The sequence below is a fragment of the Larus michahellis genome, chromosome 2 (assembly GCF_964199755.1).
Source record: "Larus michahellis chromosome 2, bLarMic1.1, whole genome shotgun sequence".
In the NCBI taxonomy this organism is placed as follows: Eukaryota; Metazoa; Chordata; class Aves; order Charadriiformes; family Laridae; genus Larus; species Larus michahellis.
The window spans coordinates 110,150,745-110,165,720 of record NC_133897.1 but is presented as its reverse complement, the minus strand read 5'-3'; the positions used below and the strand labels follow the sequence as shown (position 1 = coordinate 110,165,720).

The 14,976-nt window shown below is 35.6% G+C and overlaps 1 protein-coding gene across 5 annotated transcripts in view; it reads right to left on the bottom strand.

Annotated features, from left to right (window-relative positions):
* Positions 1 to 2,432: 2,432 nt before the first annotated feature.
* The window catches only part of CDH19 (cadherin 19), a 117,407-nt gene continuing 104,863 nt past the window's right edge, over positions 2,433 to 14,976 (bottom strand). For all 5 annotated transcript variants that reach the window (XM_074576558.1, XM_074576559.1, XM_074576557.1 and 2 more), the window contains 3 exons: positions 11,586 to 11,703; positions 9,225 to 9,476; positions 2,433 to 5,277 (listed from right to left, as the gene is read on the bottom strand). In XM_074576558.1, the coding sequence (XP_074432659.1) occupies positions 4,787 to 5,277; positions 9,225 to 9,476; positions 11,586 to 11,703 (861 nt within the window). In that variant the 3' untranslated portion in view covers positions 2,433 to 4,786. The remainder of the gene's footprint in view (positions 5,278 to 9,224; positions 9,477 to 11,585; positions 11,704 to 14,976) is intronic.

The window sequence follows — 14,976 nt, the reverse complement described above, 5'->3', positions numbered from 1 at the left end:
CATGAACTTGCTGAAGGTGCACTCCTTACCATTGCCCTGGGAATTGCTGAAGATGATAAGCAGTATTAAGCACGGTAATAACCCCTAAGGAACACCACTAGACTGGGCACTGGTGAAGTGTAGGCTACAAGCCATTGAGCCCAGTGGCCTAGACAGTTTCTCACTCATATTGTAGTCCACCCATCCAACCATATTGACCTTTTTTTACTTTAGTTCGAGTTCTTCCTAGCAGGCCTGTGGGATTAGTCCTGTAAGCAGCCCACCCGCTTCGTACATCAAACAGCTCTCACCTGTCATTCCAGAAACTCATGGATTGCTTGCACACTACTGTGTTGTTCTCCAAGCAGATGTTGGGGTTGTTGAGGTCTGATATGACAACCAATGGGACTTCTGTCTTCTTTTTTTCTTTCTGTGCAAATTGGCATGAAGATTTGATTATCTTTTCCTTAAACAATTCCTGTAGGCAACGAATATCTGTTCTTAAACATTTTTAAGCTGTCAGACTTCCACTGTCAAATTATTTAATATAAAAATAGCAATAATAATAAAAACCAGCAGGAATATGAGATCAGATCATCTGTATGTAACCATCCTGGTTATATCTACCTTAGAAACATCTTTGTTATTACCAACTCCCCAGTAAGGGTTACAAAATGCTTCTCAGCACACTATGTAGCTTAAGAGCTCCAGTAAAATATCTATAACATGCCACACTAAGAGAACAGGATGATGGAAAGCATCTCTGATGTCCCAAGTGCCATATATCTAACTACCTTTTCTGGCAGATATGCTCTTCATTCTTTTGCATATTTGTAACGATTTGCTGTCAGTAAAGTGTTTTAGACTAATATAAGCAGTCTCTCTGTATGTATGTTTTATTATTCTGTGCACTATAGTTAAATCTTACTGTTCCTTGGACCCTGTGTCATAAGGCTGATATAGACCCATACACAAAAAAAAAAAAATTTTGAATAAATTTGAGAGCATTCAAATTACCGTTGTAAAATGTGTCAACATTTTTTATAAACATTAATCCACTCTATTTTTCTGTATAAAATATAGGTTTAGCAATTTTCTGGTAGAGAAATCTTACAGACTTTACTAATAGCTACTGATTTTTTTCATATAACTCCTATTCTATTTGTTCGTATTCTGGATGAAGGATAAAATGTATTCTTTGCCAGAATGTAAAATCACATAATCTCCTTCAACTTTTACTCCTCAGAGAGCATATATTAGATCTGACTTTGAAGCGTAAAATGCACACTGTCTTTTCAAAAATGTTTTACTCTCATCTGACAGGGTTACTCCGAACAGTTAAGAATGAGCGTTAAAACAACCACATTTCCAATGCAAATTTTGAAAGCAAAGCTACGAGTGTAATGACAGTATCTGTGATAAAATGCAGTAGGAAAATTATGTGAATTAAAGACTAAGATTATCCTCAGTGGCAAGCAGAACTGCTTCTCAGTGTTATGATAATAAAACCCCTACATTGTGATATACAAAATTATATACCCTTTTCCAGTCACAACAATGGGTGTGAAGCTGCAATGTGTTATCAAGTGATTTTGTTCTTTTGTTTTTTAACTTCAAACATCTGAATGTTAAGCATTTATTAATATATGCATAGTCTTCATTTCCTTAGCTTTTAAGTAATAAAACCAATAACACAACACTCTGAATCCCTATGAGCAAGGACTGAAATGGGAAGCCAATCTTTTGTCAGGTACTTCACCAGTTCTTGACCTGTCTCATTATCATGTTACAGAAAAAGAAATATACAGGAACATCTCTTCAAAGCATTTATACAGAAAAGCAGTGTGTATTATCGTACTTCCTTTGACCAGTCAATAAGTCTTTCTTATATTCTCTCAGGGAGGTCATGAATAGCTGAATATGTATTTACCATCTGGTACCATACTTGCACTCTTCACTTCAGGCAATAGCATAGCTAATTCTAGCTACTAACAAATTTTAAAAGATAAAGGTAATGGAGGATTCTCTTGGGAAAATCATTCCACAGTTTAATAGATACCAGCATCAGGAACTCTGACTTATAACTTATTCTTTATTAATTTCATACTATTAATTATTGTGATACCTCTTATGTGTTTAATTTTGGCTTCCTCAGAATGTTTACTTCCTTCAAATAAGCAGACACTGCTACAAAATCTTTTTGAAGACATTTTTCAGCTAAACTAAATACAGTATAACAAAAGAAGTGTGAAGTGACTAGGTCAGTTCAGTGATTCTTTTCTCACATGTGGAAATAAATTGACAGGTTTGATTTAGATTGAATACCAGGAATCTAATAAGATGTGTCCCAGTAACAGTTGGGAATTACTTCTTACTTCAGAGCAAAACACTCCCTTTCTCTGCTGTGCAAACACAGTTTTATGCCTTTTCAGATAAAAATCATTTAAGACCCATTGTAGACCATTATTCTCTTTAATATAGAAGTTACTGACAATGGCATACATTGGTTACAAAAATTACGTGACGGTGGTGTGCACTGGTTAAAAAAAAAAAATATTTATTTTTAAAGTTCCTTACAGTGAAAAGAGGAAATTATAAGTGCAAATATGGTCTAGTGTTCAAGGCTGTTTCCCCACATAAATGTACAAAATCTCTGGATCGAGAAAGGATCAGACGTTGTTATCTTTTTTGTACTAAATACAACCTGAAAGCATGAGGAATTCTATTAATGCCACTGGGACCATCTGTGGAATAAGTATTTGTTTAGGGTATAACCCGAATTAATCTATAGACCTAATCCTAAAAATATACTCTTCACCACCTCCAACAACCAGTGCATGTACAGTTGTTCTCTCTTTCTCTATTACTCTCCATGGAGCAAATTAGTAATATGTACAATGTTATCTCAAATAAAAGTTATTTTGTCACATCTGTTGGAGAACCATTGAACACAAATGTTAGAGTCATTAATACAATGTTTTTTACTGGTGTATCTTTTTAAAGCTGTTTTGTAGCTGCTCATTCATACTTGTGTCTTAGCACAAGACTGGAGAGAAACAGTTTTTCCTTATGAAGCAGCCGCTGCTTCATCTGCACCTGGTCAGATGAACTCCCGCCCCTGGTATTTTTCCAGCTATGAATATTATGAATAACATTTCTGCCCTTACCGGACCTCACATTGGAAATCTCTCCTGATTTTCAGACTCCTCCACGTGTTTTATTTTTAACTGACAGGAATTTAAACTCTGCATTGGCACCTTTCCGCTAAGCCTACATACCTTGATTTTCTTCAGTGAACAACAATTGTAGCAAACATTGCAGAGCTTGTATGTTACATGCTTTTTTGTTTGTTTGTTGGGGGTTTATATGTTTGTTTTCTTCCTTGCATAAGCTTTGCCTGGCTCTCTATACTGCAGTTGCACTTACCCAAAATCTTATTTAAAAAAAAAAAAAAAAAAAGGAGGGGTGTGGGGGAGAAGAAACATGTTGCATAATTTTCTTTATCTTGATGACAGCTTTCAGCCGTGGAATTGCATCAGTCGATAACATGATGTAATTTCTGTAAAACAAGTACCTGACGGAAAAGAGGTGAATTAAAAGCAGGCAGGTAGCTTTTTCCAGATAGACCATTTTGAACATATTTGATGACCCTCAGATCCAAAATTGCTGCCAGGCAATGGTATAAGTAAGAGTGAAGAAATATTCTGAGACAGCTTTATATTCATTATGGAATGTTTGGAAAAAATAGGGTGGGGAATTAATTTTGAAGTCTGGCTTGAGTCTCGCAGAGTAGTTCAGGATCATTGTCAGAAGTGGATTAACATTAAAGCATTTTATTATCTTATTATCTAATGTTATTCATAAAGTTTTATAACCATCAACTTAGCATTTTAAAGATTTTTAATATCGATATAATAAAACTGACTACTGCAGATAATTTTATATTTCATAATAAAAAAATAAATCTGTACTGTTAAATCAGTCATCCTTTGAACTCTCAATAAAAGGAAAATTGCCTGTATTTAGATAGCATTTTGTTCTAAGTACAGTAATATATAATGTTGCCAATTGCAGTATTTATGTTGAATATTGATTCTAACTTGAACTGATTTCCTTTTTTCTATCTTATTTGCTAAAATAGGTATTCATTTATACATTTTCCAATAGCTCCATTAAAAACTAAAATGGGAGCAAATACTTGCTGATGTTCTAATAGGTCTTTGTTTTTACGCTGGTAGGAAAAGACATTTGTTTTAGTTTTATCATTCTAAGAACAATAAATAGATGATTCTGTGAGCACTTCTGACAACTATATTAGAATATCTAGGGTCTGTTTTTTCACACAAGTATATTTATATAAGGAAGCATTACACAAATATGCTTGTTTAACTTTGGTTAATGAATATATTCAACTGCAACAGCAAAAATCTGTCTTAACTTTGGAAACAGTTTAAAGCTTATGGATGACAGAATATGTACAATATCCTTTTATGGCTTCTACTCCTCCTTTTGTACTTGTAGGACCCAGGTGTTCATTATCCAGAAGGGGGCCTAGAGACCAAAAGCAGCAGTTTGCATTTGGGTACCTAAATAGCCACGAGATTTTCGAACAGGAGTCTCTATCCCCTCACCTCATGACACGCCTGGTGTGATTTTTCAAAAGACCTCTATATCCAAGACTTTCCAGACAAAAAGTCTCAGGCTTATATTTTTTGTGCATAAATGTGGGATGATCTCCTTTCTCAAAATCCACAGCTGTTTTTGGTTGCTGAGATTTAGGAAAACAAAACAACAAACCAAAGAGTAACTAATCCCCCGCACTTCTATGTGAAGCGTACATGCCTGCAAGCTGTTTAAAGTGAGGTCCCCAGTCTGTAAGGTACTCATAACTCTGATCCGCGTCTGACATGTTTGAACCTAAGGAGCTGAGGGATCCTGCCAAAGAGCCAGTCCCCTCAAACGCATAGGTCTGAAGTGAATCATATGGAGGAACAGTAGGATCTGTATTTGCTTCTTCAAGCTTTTCTGAAATGAATTGCCTGAAGATTGCACTGTCAGGGCCAACCTGCAGAGACTGTCTGTAGAGGCTGTGGATTTCTGTGGTGACCTTCTTTCGAGGTTTGTGCGTTCTCATGACAGTGCGGGTCCTCAGTGCTGAAATATCAAAGGCTTCTGTGTCTTCCTCACCCCCTCCTTCATCGTCATACCTGACAATGTTCTCTCTGAATTCTTCCATTTTCTCTGAAAAGAGAGACTTCTTCCTCTGCTGCCTTATTGCTACAATTGCCAAAAAGAACACTGACACACAAAAAAACAACAACAACAAAAAAAATCATCCAAGGGAAAATATAAACAGAATCAGAGACTTTGAATGTCTTTGGAAAGACTTGAAAAATGGTAACATTTCTTAATATCAATGCTATTGCAAAGTGAAGCTATCTTAACATATTTATAGAGCTGTAATTTTTATGGATTTTATGGTTTTGAGATGAGCATAGTAAGTGGTGGGAAAATGGCTACAATGGGGCTTATAAAATAGGTGAATGAAATGGAGCGGTTCTTTTGGTAGATGGGAGTTTGAAAATGACAGAAAGACAGGTTATGCTTTTTGAACTTGCCTTGATTTATCACATAATATATCAATTTCACATTCAGAATTTGAATTCTTAATCTCTCACGCTCTCTCAAATCAAAGCCCCAGGAAGATCAAATGAAAAATGAAGCAATGAGCAAGATATCTTCCTCAGTTGGTTGAATCATTCAGTTCCACAGTCTATGCAGTGTGTGGTTCAGTTATTTCTGTTATGTTGGTTTGGAAATTTTAAAATTATCACTAAATTTTATGTCATGTTGTAGCAGTACTTACTACCAAGGCCTATGAATCAGAGCAGCTTGTTTCTCTCATATATGAGAGATTTTTTAAATTTTATTTTAAAGCATTATTTCTTAATGCTACTTCATTTCATTTTTAGCTGAATGATCCCTTTGAAATAGTCTATTACTTTCACAGATATTAATGATTTCGGTTTTTAATGAAATCTTACTGCCGTTCTATTTAATAAATAAGTAGTTTGTGGTCTGTAATTTTTTACTCAGGACATAACATGATGCAACTACCAACAATGGCAGGATTTTACTTCACTTAGGGATATGAGGGACTTGAAGTAGTTCTTTATTTCTACATAGTTACCGTATACTGTTTCATTTGATTGGGAGATACAGACACCAAACTTGAAAGCATTGGAAACAAGAATTTCTACAATGTTATTATAGGTTTACAGAACACAGATGGTTTCAACTCTCCAAAACCTTTGCATGGTGAACTCTTCTAATGGCACAAAACTTCAGATTTCAGATAAGTGGCAAACCTATTATGTATAGAAACTTTTGTTATTTCACTTTGAATAATAACAAAAATACATTTGAAGATTTAATGGATTTAAAATATATGTGTCTGTAAACAGTGTGGTAGATGACTTTCTTTTTCTTTCTGATTAATATATTTATCTATATCCCTGCTTTGACTTTTGTGCTGTGGATAGGCCCAGTAGACACCAAGGGTTTATTCTGTCTGGAGAGAGGACCTTGATGAATAATTCCACTGACAGCCTGGGTAACACAGTTATATAGTTTGCCTGATCCTCAGTCCCTTAAGTGCATAACACAAAGTGATCAGATTCAAATATCCTGCAACAATCAAAGAAAAATTGAAATGCATGCTGGCCTTCCTATAAGCTCACATTGGCTGCCAGTTCTAAGGCTGCTTTCCAGTGCCACTGCTGAAGATTGCCTGGGACAAGGAAAGTTCAGATTTAAATAAAGTGACTCTGGGAGTGCAGGCAAGTCTAGAAACCACAAATCCAATCGTGTGTTCCTGTTTTCTCTGTTGGAAAGCAGGAGATGGAAGTAGGGGAACTAGTGCATCCCTGGACTTCGTTATGGAGTCAAGAAATGGCTAGTGTCTGACCAAGGGTACTCCCATCTAGACATAACAATTGTGACATTTCCTTCCTTTGTTTTCTTCGTTGCCCTGTCTAGTCAATGTATTCACATGGATAAATAAAAACACATGTGTTTTTTTGTAGACTATTCTGTTTCTGCTGATTTCTTCATGTCACCTAATTTTAAGAGCCCAAAACCACAAGAAGATGCAGACTCATAATTAACAGGAATGCAAGCTGCTTCTGGACAACTCATTTAACTGTGGGACTAAATTACAGGGTTCTGTTTGAGGAGAAATTTCAATGAGTTCTCACCAAGAGATTCAGTCAGGAGGTCAAAGGTACAACACGAAATAATTAGAGACAGTTTCTATTCTTTATGCTAAGGAAAATAAGCCATAACCTTGTGGACAGAATGCAGAATATGGGTGATTTTTAACTTGTTAAACTTCTTTTTTCACTCGTGTAAAGTCAAAATAATTCCATTAGTTTTATTGGACTTGTATTTCTTGTCTTCTGTTGCTACTATGGCAGATCAAAATAGAGCATCAGAATAGAGCTGCAAGCTTTCATTTTCAAGCCTCAGCTTTCTTGTAGTTAATGATGATATGCTTAGTGTTGTATGCTGTTATTTATAAATGGATAGAGGTCATATTGTATAATGAGGGTAGAAAAAAGAATGTTCTTTACCTAGTTATCATTCATATGGGAAAAAAGTTTCCTTAAAATTTTGTATTTCTTTCAGTGATATAGAAGTTTAACAATATTGCTATTTTATTTGCTCTCATTAACAAATACATTGAGAGAATAATTTCCAGTGAACGTTTTTGTTTCTTAAGGCAATGTAATTTCTGATATTATTACTTCTTTCTTTCTGGACATTATATTTGTGTAGCTAGATATTATGCTGTGGTTTTCTTCTTTTGGTTCTGATTGATTATATTTTTCCTTTTTTTTATGGTACGTTTGCACAATTTATAATGATGATTTGATATTACACTGCTGAGTGAAATCCTGATTCTGTCTTCATTTTCGAGTTGTTTGTTAGTAGTTTTATTAGTGGAAAAATAGTTTTACTAACATAATCCATCAGTTGTTTTGTAGTATTTTTAGATATGAGGTTTTATGAAACTGCTATATATACTGCTATATGGCATAACATGGATATGCCATGTTATTACATGGGCAACAGGGATTTGGAAGTCTTCCCCTATTACTTTGTTGTCATCAGCTTGAATTTGGTCTTGAGGCCCATGACCACCATCAGTGACCAAGTTCTAGGGTCAATCATTTTGCCTGGAAAAGAAACCTACGCAGCTCTATCACTTCTCTCTGTTTCCTGGCCTCAGAAGCTGTCATACCTTAACCTCACTGACTCAGACAGGTACAGACTTTCAGGATGGATATTTAGTCTTTGGGGAATGATTAGTGTGGTGTGCCTGCTGTTATAACGTGCCAGTGTCATCAAATCACTCATCGAACACTGCAGGAATATCCTTTTGCTGAAAAAAAAGGAAGGGCACTTTAGCAGTGATAGCTGCATGCTTCAGCAGGGGAAGAAGTTCTTTCCCTGAGTGCTGTCACTCCAATATATCTTGGAGCAGCCATAGCCCCATGCAGTGCAGGAACAGCCAGCCTTGGGTGGTTGGTCTGGTTTTGAGTGCCATGCATGACCCTTTGCAGAGCTACAAGCACAACTCCTGTGCATTTAAAACAATCTCAAACCCACTTTTCACATCCACAAGCTCCCGAATGTAATGGAGGGTAATTTGGTGTCCTGTGAGAGGAAAAAAGGAGATGCCCAACATTTGGAGAAAAGGCTGTCTGCAGTTGCAATCTTGTTTTTTGACAAAGAAAGATCCTGTTTGTTTGGAGTTGCTTTCTGAGAGTATTGAATTCTCTTTTTCTTTTATTGCTTTGTATTGATCTTAGCTCTACATCTGTCATAACTAAGTCAGATTAAGTGGGGTACTACTCCTTCTAATATATACTAGACAGTTTCCTTGTGTAATGCTGTCTTCAGCTTTACCTGGGCTCAATTCAGACTTTGGACCAATACAGACAAATAGGACCATGGCTCAACTACAGCAAACTTTTAGGACATTGTGTTAGAATTCAAATTTTACTGAAAACTAGGGGGAAGGAATTATAGCGAAGAAAACAGAAAAGAAATGAAACCTTTGCCTTATTGCATTTTTTCTTGCTAGCACAGGACTTCCAAGCTTCCAGTCAAAGGAACATCTTTGTCACTTAATCAAGATTACTGTAAAAGGAAACAAAGTAATTAATCTTGCTTATACTTACCTAGGAGTATTAGTATGCAAGCCAAAACAGCAACTAAAGCTTCTGTGCTGAGACCCATGGCATACATGAAAGCTCCGTATCGACAGTAGAAGGTGTTAACTTCGGTGTCACAGTTGCAGACAGTGATAGTGAGAGTATTTGTACTCGTCAGCGGTGGGTTTCCATTATCCAGAATTAAGATTGGCAAGTAAAAATAAAACTGGTCTTGCCTCCTGAAGCCACTTTTTGCTGTGAAAATTCCGGCTGTGTTATCTAGAAGATAAATTTTTATGCATGATAAGCATTTATCACTTTTTAACAACAATAATACAATTCCAGTGGCATCTGACCTATTTAAAAACAATGGTACTATGCAAAGCTACATATTAAGAAAGTTAAAAGGTAAAAGTAGGCACTGATGTGTGCTGGGGTTTTTGTGCCATTCGTGAAAAATTGCATTTTTTTTGACATATGTGTTCCAGGGGCAATAATAAAATTTGTCCTAGGAGCACTGTTTTTTAATGTTCAGAGATAAAAAAAAAAAAAATTCCACCATGTTCAGTACCTGACACCTGCTCAGACTAATTAATTGGTTCTTAAGATGGTTCCATATAACCAGCTGCTACCAATCCACCAGTCCACAGATGAAATATAGACAGTTTACCAATCAAAAGGCTTCAAAAGTGTGTCTGGCAGCACACAGAGAAAGCAGGTGGCACGGGAAAGAAGAGAAAGCAAGAAAAAACTCCAATAAAATAGTCTTTTATTTCTTTCCCTGACTCAAAAACTAGAGCTAGTTGAATTTCTACTATCTAAATTAAAAAAAAGTTGCTAGAGGCTCTCACCTTGCTTTGTATTTAACTATTAGTGTTTAGAAATCAGTTCTGTGCAAAACACAGTAAGCAGCTTAAGTTCAGCTCCTGCTGCATATCAGCTAATTCAAATCTGAAACTTAGCATGTTGCAAAACAAATTATCCCTGTCTAAACCTGTGTATAAAGGAAAAGATGAAAAATCTATAAATATTTACATGTCAGAATTTTTTATCATGGCAGGGTGAATTACTGCATGTGTACATACATGTATGTAGGATAAAAAAGTATTTCTAATCTTACCTGTATAATGGACCTACCCAAACAGTCTGCTGAAGTTAACGCCCTCACATTTAAGTTCTTTTAGGTTTCTGTCATAGTGCAGAAAGCAACTCCGGAGAGAGTTACAACTCCAGATATAAAATGTTCCAGATATGTAGAGTCACTTTTGCCTTTGCCTGGGACTATACCAATTCACACAGCCATTCCTATGAAAGGCGGCAGAAAAGGAGGGACTGAGGGCAGATTTTACAATATATTAGAAGACTGTTCTTTTTCCCATCTATAGCCACCAAGAGGAAATGAGTGTATTGCTTTGGGTGTGGCTCTGCTAGGGCTTTGTGCAGAATGAGCAAAGGTGGGAATTGTGTACAGCTTGTACATAATTTGACTTTACTGTAACAACTTACCTCTTCCTGGCACTGAGTGAGCGGATAATGAGGTTGGGAATTGAAATACATATTAATACATTGACTTTGGAGATATTGAGAGAAGTAGTTTGCCGTTGAACATAGTCTGAACTTCCAAAAATTTATTTCCATTGATTCATTCATCTAGCCAGAACATTCAAATAATAAGCAAATTCAATAAGAATAATGTGTACTTTTAGCTGAGTATGAAGAAACACTTCTCTGTAGTCTCAGCAGACTGACTCTAAGTGGCCATCTTCCCTAAGTTGCATCAGATGTTGCACTTATGTTTTCACCGCAGACTGATTTTGCTTGATCTCTATATCACTCTTTTAATGAAAGTCTCAATCATTATTAGTTCTGAATAACATTAAAATACATATAGAAGACATTCGTATGATGCCATCCGTGATCAGCATATGCAGTTTAAAATGTATCAGGAAATAAGATTATATTCCTATTTATATATGTTTATAATTGTGGTCTTGCTGAAGTGATAAAGTAACAGACATATTAACAGCAATCTTCTCTTTCTGGTGATCTTGTTTCTTAGACAAGTAGATAATTTTAACAAGAAAGTTGGTATTTCCCACTATATCCTACATTAAGAAAATAAACATTAAGGAATACCAGTGCATTTTTATCCCAGCATTTTCTTTTTCCTTGAAATAGAACTGCTTTTTATGTTTATGTTGAAAAAGGAAAATAAACTGTTTGGTATTACTGAATTGTTGTTTTGAAATGTACCTCATGAAATGTTCATATCTTATAATGACAATTTCTATTTAAGTGTAAATTTTTATAAAATTAGTGATGTGAAGATCACAAGAAGCATGCGCCTTTCATTACAATGGTCTTAAAGAGCTACATAGATGACACTACCTTGATTATCTTTGACAGTAAAATGTGAGTTGTTTGTGGCCTCCTGAGCCAATGAGAAGTAAAAATGGTGACCTTCTGCTGAGTCATCTTGATCCACTGCACTGATGCTTTGAATTAGCTGAAAACACAGGTAAACAGAATTGTTTTTAGAATAAAATTATTTACTTGTTCTTTAAAACAATAAAAGGACACATCAGGTATGTTAAACTGTTGATGCTAGAGATGGGTTCTGTGAATAGATATTGAGTGCATTTTGTGCAGTCACAAATATACACCTTCTATACCCAAACAGGCTTATTGAGACTCATATTCTGCAAATACTCTGCTTTGATTTTTCATCTGTTTGAGAGAGGCAAGCATTAAAACCTTGAGAAAAAGTAAAAGATTTTCTGCATCAAAAGACCAGGGGTAAGTGAAGTTTCCATAAATGAAAAAAGTAATCATATATATAGTGTTTTGTCCTTTTTTTTTTTCAAGGTGAAAAATACATCATTCTACATTTGAACAAATCCCCCTATACAAAATCCATTTCCTTCCAGCCCACAAACACATTGACATCATTCATCTGATATATTGTAGCTCCAGTAAGTGAAATATGGTGACAAGTTCATGTGCTGAATTGTTGATTCTGGATATTATAACAGTTTGATTATGGAACTTCTTGGCTGATTTTTCTCAAGAAAGCAAAATAGCCTTCATTTACAAATATGTCAAAACAGATAGTCATTGCAAGATAAAATAAAAAATAACAGTTATCATTCAAAAGAATGTCTTTCATCTCTGTAAATAAACAACCACATCACAGTTAACAAAATCAGCAATATTTCTGCTTAAAAAGAGCTTATGTTTGTTACTTTATCAGTAAATATTTAATGACATGAGCATCAGCATATGTGTGTAAGTGAGTATCCTCACCTATCAGGAGGAAAGTGAACTGATGCAATCCCACCAACTTTCAGAAAAGATAGTGTCCAATTTAAATTTGGCTCTATTTTATCAGTCGTCTCGTGCCTTGTAGATATTTGTACCCAAGAGACTTGAAGGCTCAACTTTCCCCAGACCTTTCAGAAAGCACCTGAATGCTCTAAGCGGTGCTTTAAAAGCGAAGCAGTAAGTCAGTGGAAGTGACTACAGCCTTCCATCTGTGCCTTTGAAAACTCTTTCCCGATTAAGACATTTTTCAGTCAAAGATCTAAGACTTCAGCACGCATTCTTTTTCTTTGCAAGCAAGCTAAGTTTGATCAAATCATCACAGCAGAGTTCAAAATGTAGCTCACACCCTAGAAGCTTTGTACTCCTAGCACTCTGCCCTTTTTATATGTGAAACTTATTTCAAATCTATATTTTCACTGTATGGAAAAATGAGGAACCTTGAGTTTTTTTATTGCCACTAATGAGAGGAGTGATTGTTCAGTGATGTACCTGGTAACAGTGTACAAAGGATGAAGCTTCTTGAGGGTATTTTTCCCTTTCCTCAGAGCAAACAAGATAGCTAAGGTGATGCAAATACAGGTATAGGCATGCAGCTCAAGAAACTAGTGAAGAGCAATAACTGATCACTAATATTACCTTCATAATAAAACACAGGTTTCATTTTTATAAGGGAATACAGTTTCCAGAATATGCTCAATATGAACAGCAATAGAGAACAAAACTATATATCCAGTCTAAAACACAAGCAAAGGCACATTTTCATGATAATATTCTGCCATATACCTCAAAAACTTAAAAGTATGGAGTAGTTGACTGCCTGGTAGTATTGATGAAAATTTATTGAAAACTTATTTCTTCAAGCCCAAGTGGTCTCACTGAATTGGAATTATGGAAATGTCCAGAAGGAAGAAGAAAGCTTCTCTGTTGCAGTCCTTTCTGCCTCTAAGGGCTTTCTCTCTACCAAGTTCAAATTAAGGCATAGACTGTCCATCTGAACAAACATCAGTACCATTAATTTTGATGCTATAGTGCTCTGAGTGTATAATTCGGAGTCCTTTGAGTGTGCTTCTATTACCATTAGACAGATGGAAGGAAGTAGGAACAGATTTGCCGGGTCTGTCTTTCTACTTCAGTTTCTTTTGTTTTCCACCCAATGTCCTTCAATAGGAGCTCTGCGGTGGTTTCTAGGATGTAAGAGATCTGATCACCCACCTGTTTTGGGAGTACAGAATTCGTTTTGTTCAAATTGGCAGAGATCTTAGAAGTAGTAAGTTTTTTTTCCCGTTGCTTAATAATGTTTAATGTCCATCAGAGTTTAGTGCAGGTAAAAGATCAAAATGTTCATTACTGTAATCCACACCTGAATTTTCCAGGTAGACCTTCTACCTCAAGAGCAAGATTCTCCTTTTGACTACTTCTCTTTCTCTTTTGAAAAGCAAAATGGCACAATAATTATCTGATTTCTCTGGGTCTACTGTAATATGTTTCTGCTCAGCTATAAACAAAATGGTGTACATCTCAGCAAAGGAATAACAATTACAAAGCTCATGCCATGACACTTAGCTGCCTTTTTGCGTTCATCTGTATATGCTGATAAACTCTTCCTACCTGTTCCATTCTGCTACGAGATAATGTTGTTGAATCATGGTCCATATAAAAAAGAAAAAGGAATTTTCCATGGGCCACTGTGCCTTCTGTTTCAAAATGTCACAAGTTACACTCACTGCATTTGCAGATGTAGCTTAGAGTAAGGGCCTGCTAGAATATATGGTGCTTTCACAGCTTCACCATGTTTTTGTACTCTAAAGGATGCTGTCATTTCTCTTTTTAACTTTTTATTTTCTTATCATTACTGCTCAGATGCTTTTTGTAAATGGTGAAGAGAACATAACAAGGTGAAATAATAAACATTGGCTAACTAACCTATTGCTTTCACTTCTCTGCTATCAAAAATCTTTTTCCATAAGGATTTGTTAGAAAGGATCTGTTTTAACAAACTGCTCATTTTTAACACGAATGATTTACACCTAGAATTTGGTTAAAGATTTCCTCTCTGTTCTTCTGTCAACATTTAATTATGTAGAGAGGTAATATCAAATGAGTACTCTTCACTTTCACTGTAACTGATGATTATTTTATTACATGCTAAGTACCTAGTAAATAAATTTGGGGTTTTTTCTTATCTCTAACTCAAAGTGCTCTGCAATACATAGTCACTTCTTTGGATATAATAAAAATTACTGAGCAAGCTGCGACATCAAAGTCACTTCATACATGATCCCCAAATTACAGAAACTCAGAGTTGCCAAAATAAATATTCATTAGAGAAGACAGCATTAATTCAGAATGTAGGTGTGTTCAGTGTAGCTTGTCTTCAGCTGAAATCTGTTTCCTGCATGATATGAAGACCAATATCCACAAAACAGCTGAAATTACCTTGCATACAAATAGGTACATT